The sequence below is a fragment of the Gorilla gorilla genome, chromosome 20, assembly GCF_029281585.2.
Source record: "Gorilla gorilla gorilla isolate KB3781 chromosome 20, NHGRI_mGorGor1-v2.1_pri, whole genome shotgun sequence".
Taxonomy (NCBI): Eukaryota; Metazoa; Chordata; class Mammalia; order Primates; family Hominidae; genus Gorilla; species Gorilla gorilla.
In genome coordinates this window covers 21,684,479-21,697,202 of record NC_073244.2, presented here as the reverse complement: position 1 = coordinate 21,697,202, position 12,724 = coordinate 21,684,479, and the positions used below count along the sequence as shown (strand labels likewise).

The window sequence follows — 12,724 nt, the reverse complement described above, 5'->3', positions numbered from 1 at the left end:
GCAACAGTCCAGCTGCCCCCTGTGGTTCCAGGAGGTGGGGGCCTGCCAGTTTCCAGAAACCTTGGCGAGGGCGGCTACTGCCGGCTCCCTGCCAGAAGCTCTTACTCAGAAGGCAGTGCTTCTGGGAACAAGGGCAGCTGTGCCTGGAAGCTCTGAGGAGTGTTTTCCCGCTCTCTGTCCCCTGTCAGCATGTGCTTCCTGCTCCTTGAGCCTGGGCCTCCAGGCTTCATGAAGGGGTCTTTGTGCCTGAGTTGGGAGTTGCAGCCAGGACGCCCTAGGAAATGGGAAGTGCGGTTTTCTGCTGTTGTTTAAGCCCCAGGGACAGGTGGAAGGGTTTGGCAGAGTGGAGTCTGGGATGTTCGTCTCTCAGGCAAATGCAACACGCGGATGTGCGTTCACTGTGTGTGGTGTATGTCCCCACGAGGTCAGCCAGCATGTGGATGTCAGCATGGTCTCTAACTCCCTGTCTTATTATGATTTGTAGGGATGGCAAAACCTGGCGTTTCCACGGTACCAAACACAACTCAAGCATCGACTCCTCCGCAGACCCAGACCCCTCAGCCGAATCCTCCTCCTGTGCAGGCCACGCCTCACCCCTTCCCCGCCGTCACCCCGGACCTCATCGTCCAGACCCCTGTCATGACAGTGGTGCCTCCCCAGCCACTGCAGACGCCCCCGCCGGTGCCCCCCCAGCCACAACCCCCACCCGCTCCAGCTCCCCAGCCCGTACAGAGCCACCCACCCATCATCGCGGCCACCCCACAGCCTGTGAAGGTGAGTCTCTTGGACTCGGGAGGGCTGCTGTCACCAGGGAGGAGAGCGGCCCTGTCCTTGCCCGTGCTTTACACAGAGCCTGTCCTGGGTCCCGGGCACTGGTGGGTGTTTCTGGGGAGATCTTGCTGTGTTGAAATTGCAGCCCAGAAACAGCCGCCCTGCTGACTCAAAGGTCCCATAATTGTGTCACACCTCCTAGTGGGTTCCTGACCCCTGCCCCTCTTTAATTTAGACTGTGCATATTTGCAGATGTGCCATCTAAATAGTCTCTGAATTGTGCCTCCCCTGGGCACTTGGGGAGAGGCCCTGGTGTTAGGTACTAAGCAGCCTCCAGAGGTCCCTTGGCTTCCAAGTGAGCACACAGTTTTATGCTTTCTCCTGCCACAGGCAGGTCCTGTCCCAGCTGCAGAGCAGAGTGGTGGGACACGATCTGCCTGTCCTTGGCCCTTTGCCTGTGCAATTATCTTTGGGTCCATTCTGTGTGAGCGATGGGCCCCAAGACAGGGCCTGGCTTTGGGGGTGACCCTGAGGGCAGCTGTGCCGGCTGCCACGTCTGACTGTGCCTGTTGGCGTCCGTGTTCTTGGCAGACAAAGAAGGGAGTGAAGAGGAAAGCAGACACCACCACCCCCACCACCATTGACCCCATTCACGAGCCACCCTCGCTGCCCCCGGAGCCCAAGACCACCAAGCTGGGCCAGCGGCGGGAGAGCAGCCGGCCTGTGAAACCTCCAAAGAAGGACGTGCCCGACTCTCAGCAGCACCCAGCACCAGAGAAGAGCAGCAAGGTCTCGGAGCAGCTCAAGTGCTGCAGCGGCATCCTCAAGGAGATGTTTGCCAAGAAGCACGCCGCCTACGCCTGGCCCTTCTACAAGCCTGTGGACGTGGAGGCACTGGGCCTACACGACTACTGTGACATCATCAAGCACCCCATGGACATGAGCACAATCAAGGTGAGCGGGATGTGCCTGAGGGAAGGGACAAGGTGGGCAGGCTGTGCCTCCACATCAGAACCTTCCTAGACCTTTTAGTCCAAGAGGAGGCCCAGGCCTGGAACGGTGGCTGCGTGGATTTTTCCCGCCAACTCGAAGAAACTCAGCGCCCCCTGCTGTCTGCTGTGGGACGTGCTCTGAGACCTGGTGCTTGGCCATTGTGGCTGCAGATGCCTGTGCTGCCCCTTCCCCTAGTCTGAGGAAAAGCAAGACAAGCCCTCTGGCCTTGGGGGCCCAGTGCCCCGGGTACCTTGCCCACACAGTAGATGCTCCATGGGAGTTGGGGCTTGGCGGCCTTGCCAGCCTCTTTGTGGTGGGGAAGGCCTTGCTGTCTCCTCTGTGTGGGAGGCACGCTGTAAGTGCCGACATTTTTACCATAGTGTTTTGAGGCCTTTTTAGTTTTAAGACTTGTTACGTGTTTCTTTTTCTGGGAGTGGAGTCCCAAGCATGGGGCAGGCGGAGCAGGGAACAGTGCTGTGTCCCTTTCACCAGTTCCTGTACTGTGTCATCACGATGAGCTGGGCCCAGCCCTCTCCATCAGTTCTCCCTGTCATTTCTGGCTCAGGCTCCGCCTCCTGTGGGTTCTGAGTCCACCTGCCTGTGAGCCAGGCAGGTGAGCTGGGATGTTGGCAGGGCCAGTCCCAGCCCTGAGGCTGAGAACTGGGGTGATGGCCTGTCCCCCCACTAGAGTCTTGACCAAACTGAGAGCCAAGAAACCAACTTGCCCTTCTAGGCAGCCCTTTCGTCTGCTGCCAGCCACTTCTCCATGGTCACGTGGGCAGACACAGCTAACAGGGACCTGTCTTGTTTTCCAGTCTAAACTGGAGGCCCGTGAGTACCGTGATGCTCAGGAGTTTGGTGCTGACGTCCGATTGATGTTCTCCAACTGCTATAAGTACAACCCTCCTGACCATGAGGTGGTGGCCATGGCCCGCAAGCTCCAGGTGAGGCTTGGGAGGGCGCAGCCACCCTCAGCAGAGCAGGCTGAGGTCCTCGTGGGAGCAGACTTCTGTGGGCCTTGGCAGAGTTTTTTTTTCTGTCACTTTCCTTGGGATAATGCCATGTTGCTTTAGAAAAGTGCCTAAAGTCAGCCTAGTGCATACATTCTAAGTTGGGGTTATTCAATTAAAGCAGAGTAGGTGTTCCACTGCAAGCCCCCTCCACCAGCACTCATTTGCTTTTGGCTGGAAGACCGGGTGTGTGCTGTGCATGGCCCAGTCTCTTCTACAAAACACACCTGTCTCAAGTGGGTTGGGGGTGGGGGGCACTCTTGCCGAGAAGTCGCTGTCACAGTCGTGAGCTGAGGACATCTGCACTGTGGACATCCCTCCACCAGGGCCGTAAGAGCCTTCTAGCTGCAGAGTGGTTGTTTCCACATGGCCACAATTCTGATGGGGGGTCCTGGGCCATTTCCTTCAAGTTGAGAGCCTGGGTGGTGCACAGTGTGAAGTACACGTGTGGGCTGGGAGGGGAGGTTACAGCATAGATGTGTAAACTTAATTTTTTTAAAAAAGGAAAAATACCTAAGTTTAAAAAATGACTTTCTTTGATTAATAAGATTGGGTTAAAAATTTTGGAGAATAAAGTCAATATTTAGTACTATCATCATCATCTTTTCTATTTTTTTTGTTTTAATTATTGGAGACAGGGTCTCGTTCTGTCACCCAGGCTGGAGTGTAGTGGCACAGTCATAGCTCACGGCAGCCTCTGCCTTCCAGGCTCAAGCGATCCTCCCACCTCAGCCTCCCGAGTATCTAGGACTACAGGCTTGCACCACCATGCCCAGCTAATTTTGCCTCTTTTCTTTTTTTTTTTTTTCTTTTATTCTTTTTTTTTTTTTTTTTTTAAAGAGATGGGGTTTTGCCATGTTGCACAGGCTGGTCTGGAACCCCTGGGCTTAAGTGATCCACCTGCCTCGGACTCTCAGAGTGCTGGGATTAGAGATTCATCTTCTTTTTTAAATTCTTTAAGACTGTAGATAAATGATCATAAAAATTCCCAGCATCTTCTCCCCAAGGCCATGGGTTGCTTCTGTTCTCAGGGTCAGAGCCATCATGAGGTGCTGATGTGCTCATTGTAGGCCTCAGCGGGCTTCTGCACACCTGGCTGTCGCAGCCATCTGCTTCCAGGGCAGAAGTGAGGACTTGGAAAGCCTTTGGTGACCTGTGGATCGGTGCCAGGCAGAGCCCCACTGCCTGCCTGCCTCCCAGCTGCGCTAGTTCTCATGTTGTCCTAGACTCCCCAGCATAGCAGCCCGTACCTGCTCCCACTGGACCTAAGGCACTGTCTCTCCTATTCTCTGTGGATCAGGGGCTGCCTTGGGTTCAGAGGACATGTGCTCAAACTCTTGAGGTAGGATAAACACTTCCCTTGTGAAGTTTGTTGGTCTCTTTCTTACTAGTGTGGATGTGGCTCTTGTTATTTAAATGCATGCTCAGGCTTGGAGCTTTTTATTTCTACTTTTTAAATTTATTTATTTTTGGAAACGGGGTGTCATTCTGCTTACTGTAACCTCAACCTGCTGTGCTCAATTGAGCCTCTCAAGTAGGTAGGACAGCAAGCGTGTGCCACCATGCCTGGCTAATTTTTGTATTTTGGTAGAGATTCCATGTCACTGTATTGCCCAGGCTGGTCTCAAACTCCTGGGCTTAGGTGATCCACCTGCTTCAGCCTCCCATACTACCAGGATTACAGGCATGAGCCACGGCGCCTGGCCTGTTTCTTAGTTTTATTTTCTGTGACTTGGGGAATTGTTGCCCTCTCTTCACTTTGGTGTTGTCTGTGTGCCTTCTTCACAAACAACATTGCCCCTTCATCATTCATGTTTGCATTTCCCATCCTTGAAGGAGTTCAGGCTTTTTAATTTCTTTCTTTCTTTCTTTCTTTCTTTTTTTTTTTTTTTTTGAGATGGAGTCTCTTTCTGTCACCCAGGCTAGAGTGCAGTGGCACGACCTCAGCTCACTGCAACCTCCGCCTCCTGGTTCAAGCAATTCTCCTGCCTCAGCCTCCTGAGTAGCTGGGATTACAGGCGCACGCCACCACGCCCAGCTAATTTTTGTTTTTTAATAGAGAGGGGGTTTTGCTGTATTGGTCAGGCTGGTCTTGAACTTCTGACCTCATGATCCGCCTGCCTGGGCCTCCCAAAGTGCTGGAATTACAGGCGTGAGCCACCGTGCCCGGCCAGACTTTTTAATTTCAATGCAGTTTTTGTTCAGGGCCACCCGGTGGCAGTGGCGCCCTCAGATTGGTGCCTTCAACTCCTCCACCGCTCCCTCTCTCCCACTCTCTTGAGAAGACAGGGGTGCAGCTTTTGCCCACACTGCTCACGTTGACACCCATGCCCTTCATCTACTCTCACAGGAAGAACTCAGCAGAAACAAATTCTCTTCCAGCACCAAAGGTGACTGTTTTGAGCTACTTTACTAAGAGAAAGAAAAGAAAAAGCACCCTCTGATGTGTTCTAGCCCTTCCTTCCTCATTTTTGTCTCATTTTTTCTGTCCTCGCCTGACACCCTGGAGCCACCTCCTTTTCGCAGATTTTCTCCAACAGAGATTTTTGGATTTTAAGTGGTTTTTTTTTTTTTTTTTTTTTGCATTTTTCTCCTTCTGGAAGGGGAGTAAGCCTGCCTGAATGTAGAGTTTACCAAGGCCACTGGGATGTCTGTCATACCACAGACCCTGCAGCAGTAGAGTTTCTTCCTACACACGGGCTCCAGGTGCCGGACTGGAGTGGACACAGGCCTCAATCTCAAGGGGGCCTAGTGCAGGCAAGGGGTGGGGGGTGCTGTAGGTGGGCTGCCTCTGGCCCAGCCTGTTTCGCCTGCCCTTGGGAGGGACACCTTTTTGCCAGTGCTTGGTAGAGGTGTTTCTGTTTGAGCAACAGAGTTGATGGTGGAGGGTTCCAGAGCAGGCTTCTCTTCAGTGGGCAGTTGGGTTTGTGGCATTTCAGGCTTTGTTTTTCTTAACTTCTCTCTACTTTCTCTGCATCAGCAGGTAGAGAGCAAATTCTCCATCAGGGAAGGGGAGGGACAAAGCTTCCAGCCCTTGCTCACCTCTTCAGGAGCTATTGGGACCTGCTTAATTGGGTCTCTTAATTCGGCTGGGCCCAAGAAGTGGGATTATCTGGAAAGTTACTTGGAAAAGGAGCCACTTAATTTTTCTCTCTGAGCCTCTAAATTCTGGGGTCATTGAGAAAACCTGTGTTCCACAGCCTGACAGCTGAGATGCTTGTCTAAAACCAGTGAGGTGTGCTGAAACTGAGAAGCATGACCTCAGACCCAGACCTCCAGAGGAGTGAGGTGTAGGTCTATGGGATGCTGGGCAGGGGGCTGGGCCTCAGCTGGGTCTCAAGAGACTGTCAGCCCAACAGAATGCCTGCACTCGGTGTTCCCTGGCGGGTGCTGGTGCCTGCTACCCCTCACCATCACCATCCTCCGTTGTGAGAGGCTTGCCCTCGGTGCATCTTGAATTGGGCTTTACTGTCCTCTTCGCTGGCCCCATAGCACCCCTGACTGTGTTCTTTTCACTCTTAGGTCTCAGCACACTTCCAGTTCATGGCAACCCCTTGCTGCCCATGTGTTCATTCGCCTTTCTGTTTCCAGCTAGACTGAGCTCCTTCAACAGGGAGCTTGTCATTCCTGTCTACCATCAGGCTGGTGCTTAGGGACTTGTGACTTTTGAAGCCACACAGCAAGGTTTTCCTACAGCAGCCCTGGGCCCACTGGCTTGTGGGTTTCCCAGGATGCCCCCCACTCAGGCTACAACAAGAGTTCTCACATCCAAGAGACAGGGAAGGATGACAGGGTCACACAACTGGACACGCCAGGAAGCTGGCAGTTCCCAGTCCCACCAGTGTTAGTTTCTCATCTCAGCTGGCTTTGTGTCTTGTATTTTTTGCTCTTTGTTGTTGGGGCCTTTGGAGAGCCAGGGCCATGAGCACCCAGGGAATGGAAGGAGGCCTCAGAGTGAATGCCACACACCCCCACCCCAGCATTTACCCAACAGTCATCACCTGGTGGGAGGAACAAGGACATCCTCAAGTCTCGAAGCTGGCCCAGGCTTACAGACCAGTTCGCTGAGGTAGCTACCACTCAGTAGAGGGCACTCCCTTTGTCCTGGGAGGCATAGCTGATTATCTCCCTTCATGATGTCTTGGCACTTCTGAGGCCCACTTCTCTAACCTGCTTCCTGCTGCTTGGCAGCAGGCCTGGCTCTTCCAGAAGCTCATGTGGCCCCAGCTGCCTCTTGGAGTCATTTTGGGACCTGAGCCCACCCACATCCAGGGCACTACCCACCTGGCACATAGCTGGGTGCTGCAGGGCTAGGGATCTGTCTTACTCTCTCACTGGGGCCTCCACTCTGATGTGAAGCCCCCCACCTTTTCCTCCCTGGGCCCCACTCCTGGGAGGCTAACTGGTGATGGCCTCTGGTCATCCCTTCTTGTGTATCTTCTTCCTTGCCTCAGACCTGCTCAAGGAGTTATTTCTGAATAGTTATTTGCTGGGCGCAGTGGCTCATGCCTGTAATCCTGGCACTTTTCATTGTAGACCACCTTGTGGGAGGATCCCTTGATCCCAGGAGTTGGAGACGAGCCTGGGCAACATGTCAAAACCCCGTCTGCACAAAAATTTAGCTGGGCATGGTGGTCTCAGTTCTCAAGGAGGCTGAGGCAGGAGGATCTCTTGAGCCTAGGAGGATGAGGCTGTAGTGAGCCATGATAGAGCCATTGATTGCATTCCACCCTGGGCAACAGAGCAAGGCCCTATCTCCAAAAAGAAGAAGAAGAAGAAAGAAAGAAAAAAGTTATTGGGCCAGGCGCAGTAGCTCACGCTGGTCATCCCAACCCTTTGGGAGGCTGTGGCAAGTGGATCTGTTGAGGTCAGGAGTTTGAGATCAGCCTGGCCAACGTGGTAGAACGCTGCCTCTGCTAAAAATACAAAAATTAGGTGGGCATGGTGGTGTGCACCTGTAATTCCAGCTACTTGGGAGGCAGAGGTTACAGTGAGCTGAGATTGCGCCACTGCACTCCAGCCTGGGTGAAGACTGTCTCCAAAAAAAAAGTTATTGGCTAAAAGAAGTCATACTCCGGGTGTCCTGGAGGGGAGGGAATCAACACCACAGTTATATGGGATGCCTGCTCCAGCAGCGTGGGAGAGGAAGCCTCAAGGAGTGTTTCCTGAGCCATCAGGAGGGGATTCCAGGGCCGTGGTCCTCTCTGAAGCATTGACACAGGTTTGGGGGAAGGTCCTTGCCATGGTGTGTTTCCACGATGATCAGTTTATTCCTGGTTTAAAGCGGGTCCCAGAATCCTGCTGGGAAGCCAGGCCTGTGCTTCTGCCTCTGTCTTGAGCCATCACTGGATTGAGCACAGTGCCCCCGGGGTAGGGCAGGGACTTGACAGCTGGCTGGCAGTATGTGTGGCCAGACCCCAGTGTCCATGCATGGCTGCTGTTCCCATAGCTCCATGACCCCACGTGGTTCCATCTGATTGCTGGATCTTAGGGTTGAAAGGTCTTAGGGTCTCCTGCGCACAGTGGCTCCCTCCTGTAGCCTGTCCTCAGTGCCCCACACCTGCTGCCTAAACCTCTCTTACCTTGTCCTGTGTGTGCTGGAGATGCCTCCTCCAGTGGTGCAGCCCTGCTTGGTTAAGTGCTCCAGGGGCTATCTGAGGAATGAGAAGACTGACTTAGACCCGTGTCTGCTACAGCAGAGCCTAGTCCCCTAGAGGAGGTGCGCTTGTGGCAGGTACATTCCCACCGGGGACCTCTGCGTGTGCTGTGTCCTCTGCCTGGAATGCCCTCTCAAACCACAGACGACTCCTGCTCCCCCGCATGCATCTGGTGGGAGCCTCGGCTAACTGTTTTGGGGTTTGAGGATGCCCTTGGTCCAGTACCATCTCAGACTTCAGTGAGCTGGCTGTCTTAGTGGCCTGGGTCTCATGTCCTTGCCTGGGCGGTGTCCTCCAGGGAGTGAGTGCCCCGCTATCTCTGGACCACCTTGTTCTTCAAAGTGAGATTTGAGAGAAGAGTGTTGCAAGAGTTGTCAGAGGCCCTCGGCTGGCCCTTGCCCCTGTCTTGGCAGCAAAGAGACAGGATCACCATCCTCTTTCGCCCTCGGTTGCTTTCTGTTGAGTTGGCCCCAGCAGCCAATGAGGGCAGGTGATGCTAGGCCGCGGCCTGGGTACCCAGCAGCCGTCACAGCATGTCTTTCTTTCTCTCACCAGGATGTGTTCGAAATGCGCTTTGCCAAGATGCCAGACGAGCCTGAGGAGCCAGTGGTGGCCGTGTCCTCCCCGGCAGTGCCCCCTCCCACCAAGGTTGTGGCCCCGCCCTCATCCAGTGACAGCAGCAGCGATAGCTCCTCGGACAGTGACAGTTCGACTGATGACTCTGAGGAGGAGCGAGCCCAGCGGCTGGCTGAGCTCCAGGAGCAGGTGAGGGCATTGGTGGCTCCATTCTTAATCCCCAGAGTCCTTGGACCAGGGTGGCCTCCCCAGAAGTTTCTAAGAGATGTTCTTGGTTCTGAGTTCCCAAGGGAGCATAATTCCCACTGGACCACCTGTGGCCTTTTCCCCTTTGCTAGGTCAAGTGCATGTTGATCATACACGTATGTATGATATGTGTGTTGAGCTTGCGGTTGGGGATGGGGAGGGACATGGCCATTTTCTGGGCAGAGAGGAGGTGGCTTGATCCTTTCAGTATCTGGAAGGAGGAGGTTGAGCCAGGATGTTCGTCTCTCCTGGGGCTACCTGGTTGCTCCTCTCCCTATAGCCAGTCATCAGGCCCTTCGTGCCTGACGTGTCTGTGCTTAGCTTCTTAGGGGCCCTCCTTCTGGGATCAGGATGGCCGTGAGACTTGGTGTCTGTCGGCTTGATCAGCTCCTCTGGTGAGGAAGACACTGGCAATCTTTGGAGTTGAGTGAATGGGTGGAGATAGTCTTGTTAGGAATCTGGTTAACATGACAGGCGCAAAGCTGGGGGCCTTCCCTTCCCCTGCCTCTCCTATGCCCACACCCTGATGCCCCAGGTGCATGCTGTCGCATGTTTTTTGGAGCAGACGCCTGGGTCTTGGGTGACAGGAAGGTGGTTTCAGCCCTGAGTGTGTGTCTTGCCTGTCTGGTCTACAGCTCAAAGCCGTGCACGAGCAGCTTGCAGCCCTCTCTCAGCCCCAGCAGAACAAACCAAAGAAAAAAGAGAAAGACAAGAAGGAAAAGAAAAAAGAAAAGCACAAAAGGAAAGAGGAAGTGGAAGAGAATAAAAAAAGCAAAGCCAAGGAACCTCCTCCTAAAAAGACGAAGAAAAATAATAGCAGCAACAGCAATGTGAGGTCTGTGTCCCCTGAATTTGCCCTGGGTGGGGACCCTCCTTCCAGGGCTTGCTCTGAGACTGTGTGGGCCACTGCCCCTCCCTGTCCTCGTTGGGTGCGGAGGCTGCCCCTCTGCAGCCGTGGCTCCACAGGCCAGGCTGGTGGCCACTTGCACACAGGACTTAGCTGCACTGTCTCTGCCTCTTTCTGTAGGATGAGCCTTCAGAGCTCACCATGTTTGGTTGGGGAGGATAGGCGGCAAGGATGGGGCTGTAGCGCATCCCCCACTTGGGCAGCCTCCAGTCACAGTTTGCTTCGGTCTCCACTGGGTACTCCCAGAGATTGAGTTGCCCATGCCCCATTTCCTGTGAAGGCTGGTGGGTGGGGGGTATGGGAAGGGCACCCCTTCCCCCCAACATACATGTGGAGGAATGAGTGCCTGGCTTCCTCAGGGGGCCCGTTCTTGATGGTGTCTGCATCGTCCCTTCGTAGCAAGAAGGAGCCAGCGCCCATGAAGAGCAAGCCCCCTCCCACGTATGAGTCGGAGGAAGAGGACAAGTGCAAGCCTATGTCCTATGAGGAGAAGCGGCAGCTCAGCTTGGACATCAACAAGCTCCCCGGCGAGAAGCTGGGCCGCGTGGTGCACATCATCCAGTCACGGGAGCCCTCCCTGAAGAATTCCAACCCCGACGAGATTGAAATCGACTTTGAGACCCTGAAGCCGTCCACACTGCGTGAGCTGGAGCGCTATGTCACCTCCTGTTTGCGGAAGAAAAGGAAACCTCAAGGTGTGCTTGGGCCCCCTGGGCATGGGGGTCCTTCTGTGGGCACTCTCAGAGTAACTTTTCCCTCCTTGCTCAGTCCACTCTTTCTGCGTCCCCCCCCCCCCTTTTTTTTCCAATTATAATATCTGTGTTCTTGACACAGAAACCTCCGAAAGGTTGTGACATCGCACTCGCTCCTAGGCTGTCAGTGCCTTTCTAGATATCTGACTGGTGGTGTCTGGGGCCTCTCTGCACCTTGTTGCCTGCAGCTGTGTTCTAAGCCGGGGCTGCTTTCAACCCAGGCTACCTGCTGCTGAGTCTTCCTCCGGCCTCTTTGGGGAAGGAGGAAAGGCGGGTCTGCAGGGTCCCAGGACCTGTGTACCAATGCGTTATGCAGCACTGAGCCAGCCTCTGTCCCTCTCTAGCAGGGACAGTTCGGTGTGGCATCCTTTCTGGACTCTTCCAGGCAGCTCTTTTGTGTCACACAGCTCATCCTGGCCTACGGCTTTCCTCTGAGGATCGGTGTCAGGGCATTGCACACAGTCTTTGTCCCCAGCCCCGACTGGCTCCTGGGTCCTTGGGCCCCTACCTGGGGCACACCACATGATGATTCCAGCGTGCATCTGAACAGCTGTGCTGAGAGACCCCCGGGGGTCTCTCCCTGCCTTGTGTTACCTTTTGGCAGCATGTTCCTTTTGGATCTTCTTCTTCCCCTGCTAGAACAGTAACTGGGAGAATCCAAGCCTTATGCCCAGCAGTACCTTGTGTTAGGAAATTACCCTTCTGCCTGGTCTCTTGAATCCTTGATAAACCCCCCAAAGGAGACTTTTTGAGAGATTGAAGGAACCTTGAAATTCCATTGTAAGCAGTCTACCCATGGGAACTGTGGGACCACGTGGGTTCTGGGAGTGGCAGCTGGCAGTTGGGAGCAGCCCCTGGGCCCACCGTGCACAGGCTCCTCACTGGTCCTTCCTCCAGATGGATGGGGTGTGCCCATGGCTTAGAGCGGCTTCCTGGGCCACAGCCCTGCCTGACCAGCTCCCATTGCTTGGGTTGCAGCTGAGAAAGTTGATGTGATTGCCGGCTCCTCCAAGATGAAGGGCTTCTCGTCCTCAGAGTCGGAGAGCTCCAGTGAGTCCAGCTCCTCTGACAGCGAAGACTCCGAAACAGGTTAGGTGACTTGTGTCCTACGTGTCTTACCAAACTCCTCCCACCTGTGCCTGGCACTAGCTCAGTCCTGTGTCCAGGATGCTAGAGCCCAGAGACGGCACTCCCAGAACTTGTTGGTTCCTCTGTCTGTCTGTCTCTTTGTTAACTGTCTCCCTGGGGCCATGAATAGCCCTGCACTCTGCAGTAGTGTCCATTCTCTCGGCCTGGCCGTCATGCTCTCCCTGCCAGGGGCTGGTCATGGAGGATGAATGGCCAAGGGCGTTGACACTGCGGAGCCCTGGATAGTGGGCGGGGAGGTTGGGCCATGAGGACTATGGGCGTGGGGGTCCAGGCTGTGCTGTTGACCTTGATGTGACCGCACCCAGCTTTCTGCACCAGTGGAGACTTCGTGTCCCCAGGGCCTTCCCCGTATCACAGTCACGTGCAGTGCGGCCGCTTCAGGGAGATGCTTCGCTGGTTTCTGGTGGATGTGGAGCAGACTGCAGCTGGCCAGCCGCATCGCCAGTCTGCTGCTGGCCCTGCCATCACCTGGGCCCCGGCCATTGCCTACCCCTTCCCAGAGTGTGCTCGTTGCTGTGTTGGCTGCTCCTGAATCTGCCCTAACTGCACACGGACCTGGATTTGCGTGTCCCTCCTGCAGTTCCAACTAACAGTCCCTTCTTTTCAAGCCCTGTGGGTCTGCACGTTGGACCCTGAGTTCCCCGTTAGAGCCCACCTTCTGAG

The 12,724-nt window shown here is 54.7% G+C and overlaps 1 protein-coding gene across 2 annotated transcripts in view; it reads left to right on the top strand.

Moving 5' to 3' along the window:
* The window catches only part of BRD4 (bromodomain containing 4), a 97,286-nt gene that overhangs the window by 67,911 nt on the left and 16,651 nt on the right, over positions 1–12,724 (top strand). For both annotated transcript variants that reach the window (XM_055372026.2, XM_055372027.2), the window contains exons 5-11: positions 485–774; positions 1,363–1,725; positions 2,580–2,708; positions 8,987–9,196; positions 9,889–10,088; positions 10,560–10,855; positions 11,891–12,001. In XM_055372026.2, the coding sequence (XP_055228001.1) occupies positions 485–774; positions 1,363–1,725; positions 2,580–2,708; positions 8,987–9,196; positions 9,889–10,088; positions 10,560–10,855; positions 11,891–12,001 (1,599 nt within the window). The remainder of the gene's footprint in view (positions 1–484; positions 775–1,362; positions 1,726–2,579; positions 2,709–8,986; positions 9,197–9,888; positions 10,089–10,559; positions 10,856–11,890; positions 12,002–12,724) is intronic.